At 46.4% G+C, this 17,901-nt stretch overlaps 1 protein-coding gene across 2 annotated transcripts; it reads right to left on the bottom strand.

Annotated features, from left to right (window-relative positions):
* Window positions 1-5,795: 5,795 nt before the first annotated feature.
* Window positions 5,796-17,167, bottom strand: Tp53 (tumor protein p53). 2 transcript variants are annotated; one of them, XM_032912337.1, is made up of 11 exons: window positions 17,015-17,167; window positions 16,063-16,478; window positions 10,196-10,278; window positions 9,912-9,933; window positions 9,543-9,815; window positions 8,672-8,855; window positions 8,371-8,593; window positions 7,919-8,055; window positions 7,767-7,840; window positions 6,939-7,045; window positions 5,796-6,325 (listed from the first exon to the last, which is right to left on the bottom strand). In XM_032912337.1, exons 3-11 carry the CDS (start codon window positions 10,267-10,269, stop codon window positions 6,244-6,246), a joined length of 1,176 nt encoding a protein of 391 aa, XP_032768228.1. In that variant the 5' UTR covers window positions 10,270-10,278; window positions 16,063-16,478; window positions 17,015-17,167; the 3' UTR covers window positions 5,796-6,243. The 2 variants fall into 2 exon arrangements, with proteins under 2 accessions (XP_032768228.1, XP_032768227.1); XM_032912336.1 differs by lacking the exon at window positions 16,063-16,478.
* Between the last annotated feature and the right edge of the window lie 734 nt (window positions 17,168-17,901).

Genomic DNA, 17,901 nt, shown 5'->3' with positions numbered 1-17,901 from the left:
TGTAGCTCATCCAGAAAGTGCTTGCCTGGCGTACCTAAGCCCCACCCCACCCACGCAGGATTAATTTCCAGGACCACAGAAAGCTGGGTATGGTGGTGGTGCATGCCTGTGATCCCAGAACTCCAGGAGGCTGTCTGGAACCACTAACCATTCAAGGCTAGTATCCCCTTCAGTGGAAATTTCACATCAGCTTGGCCTATAGACCCTGTCTAAAGAAATTAAAAGCCTCCTGCTTCCTTTTGAAACAAGGATCAAGGATGCAAGTAGCCTAGGCTAGTCTCCAATTTGCTGCCATTTTCCTGTCCTGCATTAACCCCAGGCACTGGGGTGACAGGCATGGGCCTCTCCTCTCTCTCTCTCTCTCTCTCTCTCTCTCTCTCTCTCTCTCTCTCTCTCATCAAACTCAATTTCAATCTTGCTAAGATTTGTTTTTATTTTATGTGAGAGTATTTTGCTTGTACATCTATGCACCACAATGCATTGGATCGCCTGGAACTGGAATTACAGATGGTTGTGAGCCACCATGTGGTTGCTAGGAATTGAATTCCAGCCCTCTGGAAGAGCAGCCAGTGCTCTTAACCGCTGAGCCTCTCCAGCCTCTTGTTTTGGTCTTTTCCAATACAGTAAAACCAAAGTTAGTGGACAGTCCTGTATGGTTTTCATTCCAACTGAAAATGAACTTAACACTAACCTATTTATGGTATTGATCTGCTAGTTGTATGACTGAATAGCACAGTGTTTGTATAGCCTGTGTGAGGCCCTCAGTTCACTTTCAGTACACACACACACACACATACACACACACACACACGCATGCATATATATATATTAGCATTCAGTATGTATATGTATATATATATATACTCATTAGCATTCTATTAGCAGTCTATTACTGCGTTAATTAATTAAAATGTAATTTTTTAAGGAATGGCAGGTGCAATGTAATCAAATGCTTTTCAGCACCTGTTGATATGGTCATATCATTTTTTCATTTTTGTTACCCTAATGAATTATATTAATAGATCTTAAGTTACTAAACAAACCATGGCTCTGGAATGAACTGGTTAGAACATAGAATTTCTCAAATTCAGCATTGTGATATTTGGGACGTTAAGTTGTTTTCTAAATTTTTATTTTAGTATTTTAAAAACAAAATCTCATACAACCCAGACCTGTCTTGAACTTCTTATCATCCTATCTCCACTTCCTCAGTTCTGGGGTTACAGAGTATGTCACCATGCTGGGGCGCCTTGTTTGTTTGGTGATGAGTATTAAACCCAGAGCCTCATGGATATTAGGCAAATGCTCTACCGGCTGAGGCACGTGGCCAGGTTTGTTTGTTTCCTTCCTTCCTTCCTTCCTTCCTTCCTTCCTTCCTTCCTTCCTTCCTTCCCTCTTTCTTTCTCTTTTCCCCTTTTTGTTTTTTGTTGTTTTTTTTTTGTTTTGTTTTTGGTTCTTTTTTTTTTTTTTTTTTTTTTTTTTTTTTTTTTTTTGGGTGAACCCCGGGGTTTTTTTTTTTTTATTTTTTTTTTTTTTTTTTTTTTTTTTTTTTTTTTTTTTTTGTTTTATTGAGATGAGGTTTCTCTATGTAGCCCTTGCTGTTCTGAAACTCAGAAGATCTGCCTACCTCTCTGCCTCCTGGGCGCTGGGATTAAAGTCATGTGCCACCACTGCTGGGACCAGCTTATTTCCACTCTGGATGAAAAGAAGAGTCTCTAACATGGTATGTATACACTCCACGAGCTACACTCTTAACTCTTAGTGTAATTATTATTATTATTATTATTATTATTATTATTATTTATTGACATGGTCTCACTATACAGCCTTGGCTGGCCTTGCACTTGCTGTGAAGATCAGACTGGCATCTAATTTAAAGATATCCTTCTGCTTCTGCCTCCTGAGTGATCGCTGGTATTAAAGGCATGTGACAGCACGCCAGATTCTTATAATTTTAAATAAAGTCAGAGATTTTACTCTTTTCCTATGGCCCAGAATAAATGTAGGCCATTTGATTATTCATATTTTTCCTTTCAGACTAGCTCAAGTTCTGTTTGTCTTGAGGTGGAATCTCCTGATGTTGGACAAGCTACCTGGCATGCTGGCTTAAGTAGACTATGGCTATGTAGACCAGTCTGGCCTTGAACTCACAGATCCTCCTGCCTCTGCTTCCTGAGTGCTGGGATTAAAGGGATGGGCCACCACCTCCAGATCCTTTCTTTTTCGAAGTGGGGAATTGAAGAGCATGCCTTCAGGATGACATACTCTAACACTGAGTTACACTTCTGACTCCTAGGTTTCCCTTCCCTCCTCCGTCCTTCTTTCTCGATGATACTGTCTTACTATCTTGCCTAAACAGACTTGAAATTTCTGAGCTCAAGTGATCCTCCGGGCTCAGTTGCTGGGCAGCTGGATGGACTTCCGGGGTGTGTTACTTCCTAAATCTTCCTTCCTTTCTTTTCTTTCCCATTTCCCTCTCCTTCCGTTCCTCTTTCTTTTCTCCCCCTTCTCCTTTGATGGGATGGGCCCAGGGCTTTGCATGCATTGAGTCTCGGCCGAGCTATACTCTCAGCCCTTAGCTTTTCCAAGTATACATATACTTTAAAGTTCTGGATTTTTAAAAATCCTGATTAAAGTTTTGCGTTTGTCCTTTCAATCAAATGTTGGTAATTTATAGCTTTAATTTTAGGATGAGTGTGGGTTCCTTGAAGACTTAGTTATTTGCTTTATTTGTGTGTGTCTGGGTGTATGTATATGTATCATGTGTGCACCTGTACCATGTGCATGTTTCCACGTGTGCGTGTGTGTACTGTGTGTGCACCATGTGTGGATGGTATGTGTGTACTGTGTGTACATGTGTGTGTTTATGTACTGTGTGTGTACCGTGTGTGTGCAGTTACTCTGGAGGTAAGAAGAGGTTGAATCTCTTGGAGATGTGTGTTTGTGAGCCACTCGACGTGGGCGCTGGGATCAGAACCCTGGTCCTCTGGAAGAGCAGCATATACTCTTTTTTTTTTTTTTTAAAAGATTTATTTTATTTATTATATATAAGTACACTGTAGCTGTCTTCAGATACACCAGAAGAGGGCATCAGATCCCATGACAGATGGTTATGAGCCACCATGTGGTTGCTGGGATTTGAACTCAGGACCTCTGGAAAAGCAGTCAGTGCTCTTAAACGCTGAGCCATCTCTCCAGCCCGCAGCATATACTCTTAATCATTAAGCCACTTCTCCAGCCCCGAGGTTCCTTTATTTTCTCTCCCTTAAACAATGACAGCACTCAGGGCTTTTATTTTCCCGAATACCTGGAACTCACTACGTAGACCAGGGGAGTGACCCTGGAACTCACAGAGCTCTGCCTGCCTTTGCCTCCTGCCCCTATGCTTCTTGCTTGCTTGTTTGAGGTAGGGTTTGTCTGTGTTTGTTTGAGATAGGGTTTGTCTGTGTTTGTTCTGGAACTTGTGCTGTAGATAAGGCTGGCCTCGAATTTAGAGATCCAATATGCTTCTGAAGTACATTTCTAAATTAAAAAATACATATACTTGGAGTCATGACACATGTTTATTATAATCTCAGCATTTTGGAGGCAGAGGCAGGAGGATTAGAAGTTTGGGCCAGCATGTGCTATATGAGACGCCATCATCTCAAAAATGAACAAAACAAAACAAAACAGCAAATAAAAAATCCTGAAGCCTTAACAAAATCCAGCCAGGATAGGGGTTGACTTTTTTGTTTGTTTGGAGTTTTATTTTTTGAGACAGGGTTTCTCTGTACAGCCCTGGTTATACTGGAACTCACTTTGCAGACCAGGCTGGACTCTGCCTGCCTCTGCCTCCTGAGTGCCAGGATTAAAGGTGTTGCCCCATCACCACCCAGGTATGGAGTTGGGGGTGGAAGGGTTAACTCCTGGTACAATGTCTTGCTTAGCATGTCTAGGTCCCAGGTCTGATATCTCACCATTTCTCCAAAAACAAAAAGTAAGAATATATTGACCTAAAAAGTAAGGGTTGGGGATTTAGCTCAGTGGTAGAGCACTTGCCTAGCAAGCGCAAGGCCCTGGGTTTGGTCCCCAGCTCCGAAAAAAAAGAACCAAAAAAAAAAAAAAAAAAGTAAAAGTAGGTTAGAGTTATAAGGAGATTGGAGATTGGGAGATTTTACTCATATCATATGTATGTGAGTACACTGTCGCTGTCTTCAGACACACCAGAAGAGGGCATCAGAGCTCATTTAGATGGTTGTGAACCACCATGTGGTTGCTGGGATTTGAACTCAGGACCTCTGCAAAAGCAGTTAGTGCTCTTCCGGAGCTGGGGACCGAACCCAGGGCCTTGCGCTTGCTAGCAGTTAGTGCTCTTAACCCCTGAACCATCTCTCCAGCTCTCGTAGAGCTGCTTTCTGAAGGGTTAAGGTAGTTGGACAGAATTAAGGGCAAAATAGAGGGAAATGTGGAAGGCAAGGACATGTGGTGGCCATTGTCTGACCCCTTCCTCCACTTGGAAAGCTAAATAAAGAGACCAGTGTTGAGGGTAGCCTGGGCTACTTAGTTAGCAAGGTACTGTCTGAAAATGAAAACATAAAGGAGTTGGGTGGTGACACTTTTGTTGAGCACTGTCTTGACGTTTACATACAGGCACAAATGGTGAGTGTAGGTACAGCTTTCGATTTCCATCATTTTAGCCCCTCTTCCCTTTTTTCGATAAGGGGCTCAAATTTGTGGCCCTTGAACACAGTTCTTCGGATTTAGTTCTCTCAGTAAAGTTGTAGAACAAAAACAGGGAAAAAGTATAGTGGGTTTGACCAGCACCACACATTCCCACAAAATTAGAAGTCAAAAAAGGTAACGCCTAGTTTGCTGTGAGAACGTTTGGCCCTCACAAATAAGTACAAAAGGTGGTCTTGAGGGTAAGGCTGGTCCCTTCCAACTTGTATAGGAGTCTTGGGCAAGGACTCGCACTGGCTCTTTAAACCTGGGACATGCAGGGGACAGCGGCCCCAAGTCCCTGTGGACCTCAGCACCCCTCTCTCCATTACCAAGAGACATGGCCAAGCCATGTGCTCACCGACTGCTCTCCCTACTGGCACTGGCTCAGCAGGCTATGGGGAGAGCTTGGCCCAGTCCAGCTCTTTGAGAGCCAGCAGCACTGAGGAAGGGGGTGGGTAAGAGGGTGTTGGGCTCCCCAACTCTGACTCTCCTCCCTACTCCAAGAAGCCCTTTCAAAGGATTTCCTGGCAAAGCGCAAAGCTTCGATGCATTCACTCGCCTGGCACGAGGCCCGGGATCCGGGGCTGCTGGGAAGGCCCCAAACCTCACCTTAACTGCTCCCAGTTTCCTGGGACCCCAGCTGGCAGGCCTTCTACTTGTCTCTTCATCCAGGAGCAGTCACCCCCTGCCCTGTGGAACCCAGGCACCCTGATCCTTTCTTGTGGAGCAGATGGCCCCTCTAGAGGCTCAGGTTGCTAAATCAGACATTTAAATCCCTTAATCCTTGGTGAGAGGCTACTGGGAGGACAGCAGGAGCCCAACCCTAGAAGTAGGGGTGGGTGAGGATTGTGCCAGTCCTGGCGGGAGGGAGGAGGGACAGTCGGTTCCCAAGTTATGAATGGAGTCACCCCGCTCCCTTGTTGTCATGCAGCCCACAGACTGACCCAGTCCCCGGCTTTGTTCCTCTTCTGGAACCCAAGTTCTCCACCCCTGACTCCAACACTGCCTGCACTCAGGTGGGTGCCTCCCAAACTCATCCCTGCACCTGGGGGCCCAGGCAGCTTACGCTGATACCAACTTCTCAAAAACCATACAAGTGGTAACAAAAGTTTATTGTAAAATAAGAAATTGATATATAAAAAGGGATAAAAAGAGGGGGAGGGGTGGGGGATGGATAAATGCAGACAGGCTTTGCAGAGTGGAGGAAATGGGTCCTGGAGGATACAGATCGTATGAGGGCCCAAGATAGAATCTTACAGGCGGTGGGGTGGGGTGAAATTTCACTGTAAGTGCCAGGTCCAACAACTGGCCGGATAGGATTTCGCTGGACCAGCAGAGACCCAGCAACTACCAACCCATTCCCCAATCTGGGCCAGGAACCAGTTTGCATAGAGGGGGCCGAGTACTATCTACAAGGTAAAAAAAGGCAGTGAAGGGACTAGCATTGTCTTGTCAGCTCTCATAACAAGCCCTAAAGTCATAAAATGGCAAGAAAGGAGGGGAGGGGAGGCTGGTGATGGGCACAGGATGCAGAGGCTGTCAGTCTGAGTCAGGCCCCACTTTCTTGATCATTGGTTTTTTATGGCGGGACGTAGACTGGCCCTTCTTGGTCTTCGGGTAGCTATAGGAAGACAGAAAAGGGAGGGATGAAGTGATGGGAGCTAGCAGTTTGGGCTTTCCTTCTTGATCAAGGCTTGGAAGGTTCTAGGCTGGAGGCTGAAAAAAAGGGAATTTAAGATGGCTTCTACCATGGGTAGGTAGGTGTATTCACAGAACATGCCGGAGTACTTCTAGAATCAGTTCATCTTCCCTTTGACCACCACCACCACCACCACCACCACCACCACCACCACCACCACCACCACCACCACCACCACCACCACCACCACCACCACCACCGAGAGACAGGATCTTGCTATGTAGCTAGTCCTGGCTAGCCTAAAGTTTTATATAGTTTATGAAGGCTTCAAACTTCCCCAAACCCTCCTGACTTACTGCTTCCCTACTGCTGAGATTATAGGAGCATGACACCATACCTTGTCCCTCATCCCATTTTCCAGAGCCTGAAATGGTTGAGTAGTAAGACTTCATAGGACCCTTGCATTTGCCAGGGCTGAGTAACCATAACCACATTGTCTGGCAGTGGAGTTATTTATTGTCTTTTACCACAAAGGCCGTGCTCAAGGGAGGTCAGGGGCAAGCACCACAGCCAGGCGCTGCCCCAGGTCACTCACCTGGAGTGAGCCCTGCTGTCTCCTGACTCCTCGGCAGCATGGGCATCCTTTAATTCCAAGGCCTCATTCAGCTCTCGGAACATCTCGAAGCGCTCACGCCCACGGATCTGTAGCAAGGATGAAGTAGGACAGAAGTGCTGGACAAAGTCACAGAGCCACTTTCATTCTTTTAACAACTTTCTTTCTGAAAGTTGGTCCCCAACTTGAGCTAGCTAGACTTAACGGTTTTTTGGGGAGGTCTTTATGATGGTGTGAAAGTAACAGGCATTCAGTAGAAAGTGTATAACAAACTTGGGTTTTTTCAGTTGGGGGAACAGAGTAGGATGCTGTTACTGATGGGGACACACTTAACAGGGCAATCCTGTTGCTGAGCTGTGGAATCCAGTGGGATAGGTGGATTAAATGCACTGTGTGTCGCTGGGGACCGAGTCCAGGGCTTGGTGTACACTTGGCATGTATTCTGAACTGAGTTACATCCTTAAACCCAAATGTCCTTTCTTGGGTTACATTTCCCTGCCAGCTTTGTACCACATTCCTCGGTTCTGTAATTACAGGCATACGTCAGCCAGGCCTGCCTCTAACTACATTTTGACATATGGTATTTTCAGCAGACGATGAGTTTCCTAAGACACGTTCTCATCCTAAGTAGCGGAGCACCTGTATTGCGTATGTATTATAAGTTGTTCTCAAGTTAGTTATAACTGAGAAACCACAGCCTCAGAGCATGTGCTCTGACAATAATGTCATAGCTAGAGAAGAAGCAGCTGCAAAAGATACAGCGTTTTGTGTCCTAGACTTAGAATATTAATCCAATAATAACCTGGGTACCTTAAGGGTGAAATATTCTCCATCGAGTGGTTTTTTCTTTTGCTGGGGAGAGGAGCTTGTGCTGGTGGGCAGTGCTGTGGAAGGAGAGAGCAAGAGGTGACTTTGGGGTGAAGCTGAAGGGTGCCTCCACCTTCTTTGTCCTGCCTGCTCACCTCTCTTTGCACTCCCCGGGGGCAGCTCCGGGCAATGCTCTTCCTTTTTGCGGAAATTTTCTTCCTCTGTCCGACGGTCTCTCCCAGGACAGGCACAAACACGAACCTCAAAGCTGTCCCGTCCCAGAAGGTTCCCACTACCCGGGACAAGAGGAGGAACAGCACAAGGCAGTAAGAAAGCTGGGCTCCATTCTGACCGTTTGTAAACCAGGCCCCACCTGTTCCCAACTCCTCTTGTCCTATCTGGAGCTGAAGCTCCAGTTATAGGGACCCCAAGATGCCACAGATGAGAGATGTCCCTAAGCCCACCAGGGTACAGAGGAGACTTCATTTATGTAGATAGGGTAGGGTAAAGAGGGCTGGGCCTGTGGTAGGGGCGGGGCTCACGGAACAAAAACAGGCCGAGGCTGGGGAGGACCGGTGCCAGCCCAACCTAGCACACAGCTTCCTACCTGGAGTCTTCCAGCGTGATGATGGTAAGGATGGGCCGGCGGTTCATGCCCCCCATGCAGGAGCTGTTGCACATGTACTTGTAGTGGATGGTGGTATAGTCGGAGCCGACCTCAGGTGGCTCATACGGTACCACCACGCTGTGCCGAAAAGTCTGCTTGTCGTCCAGATACTCAGCATACGGATTTCCTTCCACCCGGATAAGATGCTGGGGAGGAGCCAGGCCTAAGAGCAAGAATAAGTCAGAGGCCGGGAGACCCTGGACAACCAGTTCTAACCCCACAGGCAGTGCCCAGTGCTCACCATCACCATCAGAGCAACGCTCATGGTGGGGGCAGCGTCTCACGACCTCAGTCATGTGTTGTGACTTCTTGTAGATGGCCATGGCACGGACACGGGTACCAGGTGGAGGTGTGGAGGTGACCCACAACTGCACAGGGCATGTCTTCGCCAGCTGGCAGAACAGTTTATTGAGGGAGATTGAGTACTGTAGGAGAGGAGAAAGAATCAAAGGTCAGCGGACAAGCCAACGAAGGATCAAGGGTCAAAGTGGGGCTCTAATGAAAGACATTGTCCAATAGTGCTGTGGCAGACGGCAGCCAGCAGTGACATGACTGGAGTCTACACACCAGTTTGTTTTCCTCCCTCTGGTTTTTTGAGACAGTTTCTCTATATAGCCCTGGCTGTCCTCAACCTCAGAGATGGCCACCACACCTGGCTTCTCTTTTTCAGAGAGGCCATCTTACTGAGTAGTCAAGGATGGCCTTGAACTCTTGTTTCTCCTGCCCTAGCCTGCCCAGTGCTGGAGATATGGGTGAGTCACCCCACTGGGCTCTGCTTTGGTTCTGGTGAGGAGGGGTCTTGCTTTAATGCTCAGGCTGGCCTTAAGCAATCCTGCCTCAACGTCTCTAGCGGCTGGGACTACAGCACATGCCTCTGTGCCTGGCTTCAGAAGATTATTTTCAAAAGCCAAGAAAGGAATGTGAGGGAAGAAAGTTCCATGTCCCCTGGAGAGATGCGGAGAATACGAGAGGAAGGATAAAAGGCTAAGAAAGGTTCAGGGAGAAATTAAACTCTGAGGCATAGTCAAAGTCCACAGGCTAAAGAGGAACCCCCAAAATCTAGACAGAGGCATTTAAAGTCACACGAAAGGCAACTCCTCAGGCCCACTGACCGTGCACATAACAGACTTGGCTGTCCCTGACTGCAGGAAGCCCAGGTGGAAGCCATAGTTGCCTTGGTAAGTTTTTTGAGAAGGGACGGAAGATGACAGAGGCCACGGTGTAGCTGAAGCAGGGGCCACGGGTGCAGGGGCCTCAGTTCCAGGTTCCTGTGCTGCAGGAGCTGACACTTGGAGGGCTTCCTCTGGGCCTTCTAACAACTCTGCAACATCCTGGGGCAGGAACAGATCTTCCATGGGATTAGGTGACCCTGTCGCTGTGGTGGGCTGTGGATGGGCCAAAGAAGAACCTCAGTACCGTGCTCTCGGGCTACCAACCCACCAGCTCACCAGGCCTAAGTCCCCTCTTGCCCTGCTCCTTACCAGAATATCATCTGGAGGAAGACTGGAGAACAAGAGCAGAGAATTAGTTCCGCTGATTTCCTTCCGTTCTTTGGAGACAGAATCTCACTTACCCCAGGCTAGCCACAAACTTGCTATATAGTCAAGGATGATCTTAGACTTCTGTGTGATACCCTTCCCTCCACCTCCCAAGTGCAGGGATCAGAGGCACCCAATAGCACACCGTGCTTTAACAGTATTAGTTTTGTTTCTCACAGGCCTCAGCTGGGGGATAGCACCTCAGGGGCCCTGTAAGATCCACTCACAGTTTCCATAAGCATGAAAATGTCTCCTGACTCAGAGGGAGCTCGATGCTCATATCCGACTGTGAATCCTCCATGACAGTTATCTGCAGAGAGAACATCTGTGTACTGTATGGATGCATAGTTTGTCAATGAAAAAACTATGGCCTATAGGAAAGGGTAGATTAGAAAGAAGGTGGAGTATCTGGCAGGGAGATTAAATGAGCAAGTCAGAGAAGAAACCGAAGCTTATGGCCAAGGTGTTTGTAAATATATTTTGAGTTTTGGAGTTGTTATTTTGGGGAACTTATACGCAGGTGGGAAAGCTCGAAGTTACAAGTAACCAAGAAGTCGGCCAGGCTCCTTTGAGGCGAAGTCAGGTCCTGACCTGAGATGACCGTGAGGGACACCATTTCCAGAGAAGCAGGAATGGAGCCGCTCTTCTGTCTTATTTAGGCTGCTCCTATCGGCTTCTGGAACCACACGCTGCTTTAAGGAACAGATAACTAGGGAGGTACTTCCCACCCCCACAAGCCCTTCTCATCTGCACCCTACAGTTCTCCTCCCCTCCCTCTGGGGAGGGACACCTCCCTCACCCCCTTTATCAATCATCTCACACATAGCTCCATTCTTCAAGCCCTCTTGGCAAATCTCTAAGAGGGCCCCATCAGTGTCTCACCTGTCCCCTTGGGACAGCTCCCCAATCCCTTACAAATTCCTGAAGATTCAGTAAGTTTCCTACTGCCTTCCTCCTTCCCTGTGGGCTCTTGTGAGCACCTCCTGGCTCAATCAGTGTGGTCACTTCTACAAGAGCAAAGTCAGTTTCTGAGGTGGGCTCCCCTTATCTTGTATGCCATAGCTCCTCAGACGTTCAGTCACAGCCAGCCCATCTCCAACAAGCCGCACATTCTTCATAGTAGTTAATTAAGCTGCATGATACTTTGATACTCTTACTCATTTACTATTATTATTAGCCACGTAGCCATTATCTTCCTTACGTAAACATTTACTTATTTATTGTGCCTTATTTAACGGTGCCAAGACAAGTGTGGAGGTCAGAAGACAACTAGAAAGACTTGGTTCTCCCCTTTCAGTTAAGTGGGTTCTAGGGATTGAATTCTGGTCAGCTTCCTAGGACATCATGGTTCCTTTCTAACAACAAAATCTAGCGGCCGTTCCAGGACGATCACTGTCAATATTGATTATAACCCTAACCTTTACTTTCAGTTGTAGGTAGATTAATCACTTTCTCATTGTTTTAAGAGTTTGAGAAATCTTTCCATACGGGCTATTTTATCTGTCTTGATGGTCACATCTGCCACTTGACAGGTGACCTGCCAAGAACACACACTGGGCAAGTGAATGAGTTTTTATTAAAGATGGCCACCCAAACAATCTGGTGCATGTCAGGCTCTTATGCACAGTTCTCTTATAATCAGTTACGGCCGATCTTAATGAAGAAAGGGAAGGCTCGGATATTATAGCCCTTCATTCTGAGCACTGGCTGACTCGGGAAAGGTGTGAGGGAGGCCCAGAGCTTCTTCAGATTAATAATTAAAACTACAGCATTTAACTATCACATTTGCTGTAAACATCATATCTACTGTACCTACCTGAAAGGGTCACCCTTTGACCTCATTTGAGATTTGACCTTGCAGTGGAGCTTGTCTGAAAGGCCCTGGGTTCAGCTCCCCTCCCCTAACAGTACACATCGGCAATGTTGATACGAGCACCTCATCTGTTCTGAGCTAGCAGTGCTTCTGTGGCACTAACCACTGCCCACTAATGCCAGTTCACCCTGTCAAGGAACTGTTTAGTGGGATATTGGCCCAATGTCTCAATTTTGGAGACATAGCCACACAGACATAGATCTCCCTGCTCTACCATCCAGGTCATTAGTAGTAGTTAGGTTTTCCGTGATCCTTAAGAACAGTCACCAATATGGAACTTTTCACAAGTACCAGATGAGGAGGGCCACAATATCCTGGGAGGCTGGATGTTTAAGAAAATGCTGGCTAGGGCTGGAGTGATGGCTCAGAGGTTAAGAGCACTGTCTGCTCTTCCAAAGTCCTAAGTTCAATTCCTAGCAACAAGGTGGCTCACGACCATCTGTAACGAGATGCCCTCTTCTGGCCTGCAGGCATACATGCAGGCAGAAAGCTGTATGATGTATACATAATAAATAAATATTTAAAAAAAAATGCTGGCTAGGGAAGGCAATAAACTCAGGAGAGGTTTGAGCACACCATGGCTGGTCTTCCAGGCCTGGCAGGCCTGTTTTCAAGGGCTCATCTCATTTGATCCTGAGAAAGGCAGGCAGGCAGGCAGCTACTGACAGGGGTAAGGGAATAAATTCATTTACCCAGGACCCAGGATCTTGAGGTAGAATAGCTGGAAGGAAGGGTTCAAGGCTTGTCAATGGCAACCCTCAAACCAACTCCAAACCAAATGGAATAAGTGCTACCTACCAAAGGACGGAAACCAGAAGCCACACTCTGCCCCGAATAAAAAATGATCCCAATGTTTCATAGAATTTAATATAATAATCTTTGGGGGTAGTTCAGTGGTAGAGTTCTTATGTATTATGTCTCAGGCTGTGGGTTCAACACTCAGCATTGGAAAAATGGGGGTGGAGGTGGCAGTGGTGGTGGTGGGGTGGGGGGGCCAAGGACCAGGACAGATAATATTGTCCGTTCTAAAAAGTAACAAGGCAGTGTCTGGCATAGCTTAAAGCACACGTCTTACTCAGCAAAGCCACTTCTTCTTTTTTTTTTTTTTTTTCTGGAGTTGGGGATCGAACATTTGACAGCCTTGCGCTTGCTAGGCAAGCGCTCTACCACTGAGCTAAACCCCAACCCCAAGCAAAGCCACTTCTAGGTGCACCTTCTAGAACAGTTGTGGACAGCAGGGGCCTTGCACAAAAACCGCTCCTGTCAGCGTTATTCTGGGTGTGGAGCAAGGAGAAATCACAACACGTTGGTGGGGAATAGACAAATAAAACACGGTTTTCAAAATGTTTCAGGGGTTGGGGATTTAGCTCAGTGGTAGAGCGCTTGCCTAGCAAGCACAAGGCCCTGGGTTCGGTCCCCAGCTCCAAAAAAAAAAGAAAAAAAAGAAAACAAAATGTTTCAGAAACATATTGGGTGAAGAAGACGATTTGTAGAAGAACTCAAAGTAAGTTTATATAAAATCAGGAAATACATGGGTCTGTGACCAGAATAGGCACTTGGTACCAAGACTTATTACCCAAAAACTCATTTCTATTAAGTTTGTCAACTCAACCTCTTACAGGAATGCTAACGAGTATGTATGAGCTCGACACACACACACACACACACACACACACACACACACACACACACACACACACACCCGTGATAAAAGATGATTTTATGGGTTGGGGATCTAGCTCAGTGGTAGAGCTCTTGCCTAGCAAGCGCAAGGCCCTGGGTTCGGTCCCCAGCTCCGAAAAATAGAAAAGAAAAGAAAAAAAAAAAAAAAAAAAAAAGATGATTTTATTTTTGGTTTATTTTCTATTCTGAGACAGTCTCCTCACTCTGTAGCTTGGCTATACTGCAATTCTTCTGTTGCAGCTTCCTGACTGCTGGGTTTGCAGGTATGAACTATACCACATCTAGTTTAGGACCGTTTGTTTATTGTTTATGTAACTAAAAAGTGGACAGAAGAGAGGCAATTTTTTTTTTCCCAGGGCTGGGTACCGAACCCAGGGCCTTGCACTTGCTAGGCAAGCGGAGAGGCAAATTTTAAAATAGCCTTGTAATTCTTTCACACACCACGACTAAGACAGACAGTTCATTCTACCAAAGACAAAACTAGACAGAATGTAAAGACATGTGCCCGCCCACTGTTAGCTTTCTTCCTTAGAGTTTACCAGCTTTACGTTTGTGTGAATTGACACCAAGTTAATAACTAAGGAACCATAGCTTTTGCACCTTGAAAAATACCACTTTTGGAACTTATCCCCTGCCCTGCCCCCTTTCTTGAGTCAGTCTCACTATGTATTCCAGGCTGGCCTTAAATTCATTACTGTCTTAACTACTGTAGTGCCGGGATCTTAGGCACTCAGTTTGCTCCGAGGCTTGTTCCAAATCTAAGAAGCCAGGCGGTGGTAGCACGCACCTTTGATGCCAGCACGGTCTACAGAGGAAGGGCTACACAGGGAAACCCTGTCTCAGGAAAACAAACCCCACTAGGACCCAAATCATGAATAGAACAGAAATAAAGGATTGGGAAAAAGGTCAGAGGGTACAGTTAACTGCCCTTTCCCGGTCTGTTGAAGCATTCCCAGGCGTTAACTCCGTGAGTCACATAGATTGCTGTTTGATTACAATACAGCCATCCATGGACAAATCACATTTGGTCAAGCTGGGTTTAGCGGTCCCAGGATTTAAACCAAGAGCACCATGTTTGCCGGGTAAAGTACTCTACCACGAGCTGTATCTCCACTTTGTTTTTCTGAGACAAGGCCCTGCTATGTAGTCCAAGTTGGTTTTCGACCATTCTCCTCTCCACCCCCCAGCTTTAGTCTAGACTTCATCTACCCTTTCAGGAGAAATGCCTGCCGGTTCTGATTTGCTAATGTATGTTAATTTACGTACCCCCCTTTTGTGGACAGTCTCATTTATACCAAATTGGCCTATAACCACATAGAGAAGGATGACCTTGAACTTATGTTCCTACTTTTCAAGGTTTTTTTGTTTTTAAAGATAGGGCCTCACTTGACCTTGAACTCCGGGTATGCATCAGACACAATGGTCTGGAATTTGAGATTATCCTGTTTCAGGCTTTCTAGTGCTTCTAAACTGCTGCTGTCAGGAGATCTGGTGTCTGTGTGAATACTAAAGCATGACCCCCTTTTTCTTTTTGAGATAGGGTCTCACTGTGTATATGTGCCTAGCCTGAAATGTAGATACTGACCTGGCTTTGCCTCCCCAGTGTTGGGATTAAAGGCGTGCAGCACCTGGTTCAGCCTGGCTCCTTTTTCCAGTCAACACTACATTTATTTAAATAGCATTTACACTGCACGGTCACATGTAAGATGATTTAAGCATAGTTTAAGGGCACACACTCATCCCAGACCCCCAAATCCCTCTGCACTAAATTATTCAGAGAAACTGCAACACTTTCTTAGATAAAGGCTACTTCCCAAAGTTGTCTTTAGGTAAAGCATTTACATAGATCTACATTCGTAAACAGGGATGGGGCCTTGGGGCAACCCCTTTTTTACTTCGGATTGGGATCTTTTCACATTCATAAGAGATTTCTACACCGAACCCAGTCAACAGACTGCCAAGAGCAGGGGACTATTTGCATAACAAGGCATCCCCGGACGGCTGATTGTCCTGTTTAACCTTCACAGCAGGGGTTCCCTTCTCCAGTAACAGTTTAAGCAAAGTTATTTGTATACTTCTCTATAAACTTGAATACCTAGTCTTACTTTCAGTTTTACACCTGAACACACACACACACACACCAAAAACAAACAAAAAACCCCGCTTTTTTCCCGGTCTACCTATTGTTCACTTATTCTTTAGACCAAAACTACTAAATCTTCAGAGGTACAAAAAGCAATTTATTTCTCGTTCCAAGTGCTGTGTGTAAATAGTATTTTTTACAAAATAAAAAGAAGCAACAACAAAAAGGCACGCACGATGTTTGTTGCGCGATAATAAACTGTAATAAAATGACCTCTTCTAAAAGTTGAAGTTGCGGGAACAGTAATACCCAAGCCCAGACAGAGTTCTGTCACCTCCCACTGGGAAGAACCAGCGGGTGCGGGCGGACTGCACTTAGGACCTCCGGGCTCCCCGGGCTATGGCCCGCCCCTTCCGCTTTCAGGACGTGCGGAATGCGTTAAGGGAATGGCTCACCCCAAAACCGGATACTCGGTAATTTGCTTTTCCGGCACGAAGAAACGACCTATCGGTGCACTCTTTTAAATAAACACCTCCTCCTTCGCAAAAGCAATAACCAAGTAATCCAGAAAAATAAGATGTCGAGGATAGCAGTTTTCCTCCCCAAACAACAGAACCGGCCTAGAATATATTTTCCTCCCCTTTGCTACTCCCCCGTCGCCGGGTAAGCAGTGATCTGCTCCGAAAAAAAGAAACCGGAAATGCTCCTGCAAGCGGCAGAAATGTAAATGTGGAGCCAAACAATAACAGGGCCGGCGGGCCTTTCAGACCAAGAGGTTGGGTCGGGCCCCGAGGGCAAACACATCTGGCTAGCACCGCTAGTGCTTCAGGCTTTCCTTGGATTTTCTTCATCTAGCAGGGTCGAGAAGCGGCTGGAAAAAAAAAGAAATCACTCCAGGGACAAAGGTCCGGAAGTTGCGGGACTTTAGCAGCTAAGGCTTCCCGGATCACCCCGATTTTATCAAGAAATGGAGCCCGAGGTTTCATCAGGATGCTACGGGGTCTTAAGTCTTAAGCTATAAATCTCAAAAAATCTCAAGTCATAGTGCTTTGTCCATGTTAGTCAGGAGTTCCCATCACCCAGCAGCGGGTACATAAGTGTGTATATGGGGTAGCGGAGAGAAAACTCCTCAGGCCATCTCAGTGGTCCCCAAATGCTCTGTTTACTTTGCAGGTGCACGACTGTGAGGCTAGTTGGTCTTAACATCATCATCATCATCTCACTACATCATCTCTGACATACAGCCCCGTTCATCTCGCCCGCCAAGCGTATTCCATCACCCCCATATCAACCGCGCTGAGTGCCCCCCACTGTCCCACCCCCAAAACCCACGATTCTCTCTAGATTTATGTATGCAAACCGAGAGAGCCAGTGACCACAGAGGACTCATCACGCTCAGTTACTTACCCAGTCTTCAGGGGAGCGTGACACCCTGCTGGGAAGTAGGGTGCGGGCCCGGATGCCAGGTACCCCCTAACTGTAGTCGCTACCTATAGCAAGGATAGTCCCAATGAACTGGAGCTTCAGAACTTTAGCCAGTGTGAGCACGTGGGAGGGGAAAGTCCCAATCCCAGCAGACCCCGCGAGACTCCTGGCACAAAGCTGGATAGTCGCCATAACAAGTAAGGGCAAGTCATTCTGTGGGTTGAGGGCAAGAAATGGAGGCGGGGACTTGCAGAGTCAGGATTCTGCTTGAGATGTTGCCGCCAGCACGAACGCTTTGTGAAAAGTCGTCTAAAATAGAGCTGTGAGGACAAAATTAGTGGAAACCGTTTAGGAGGACTCCTGCCACTGTGTCAAGTAAAAAGAGCGGAAAGAATTAAGCTTTTACGATCTATTTTAAGTGGGCCACTGCGCTGCTCTTTCCTATCCAGCTAGATAATCATAGTCATCTTTTTGGCTTTTTGAAACAGAGTCTTTGTAGCCAGGGCTGGCCTGCGATTTGCGGCAGTCTTCCTGCTTTAGGCCTTCCAAGTACAGGGATGAACCAACACGGGCAGCTAAATTGTTTTCCCCCTCATCAGCTAAAATGTCACTTTAGAAAGGCTTTTCCTAATATCTCAATCTAACTAACCTGTTCTCCGAGATACTTTATATCACACCACCTTGTTTAATTTCCTGTACAGTCCTTATCACTATCTGTAAAGATTGTTTTCACAGCCTTCAATTGCACAGCAACGGAAATTTGTGGAGATTAAGAACTCGTAAACTATTTAATACATTGCTATTTTTTCCAGTTGCCTCGTACAGCGCTGGGTAGGAAGTAAGAACTAAATAATAAATGTCGAATGAAT

This window comes from Rattus rattus, chromosome 9 (assembly GCF_011064425.1).
Source record: "Rattus rattus isolate New Zealand chromosome 9, Rrattus_CSIRO_v1, whole genome shotgun sequence".
NCBI classification, from domain to species: domain Eukaryota; kingdom Metazoa; phylum Chordata; class Mammalia; order Rodentia; family Muridae; genus Rattus; species Rattus rattus.
The sequence above is the reverse complement of the archived record's forward strand: the minus strand, read 5'-3'. Positions and strand labels throughout refer to the sequence as shown.

Excerpts from the sequence above, each read along its gene's own strand:
- Tp53 (XM_032912337.1), bottom strand. The coding sequence starts at position 10,269 with ATGGAGGATTCACAGTCGGATATGAGCATCGAGCTCCCTCTGAGTCAG. Across the intron at positions 7,841-7,918 it reads CCCGGGGAGTGCAAAGAGAG|CACTGCCCACCAGCACAAGC; the intron begins GTGAGCAGGCAG and ends CTCCTTCCACAG. Across the intron at positions 6,326-6,938 it reads GACAGCAGGGCTCACTCCAG|CTACCCGAAGACCAAGAAGG; the intron begins GTGAGTGACCTG and ends GTCTTCCTATAG.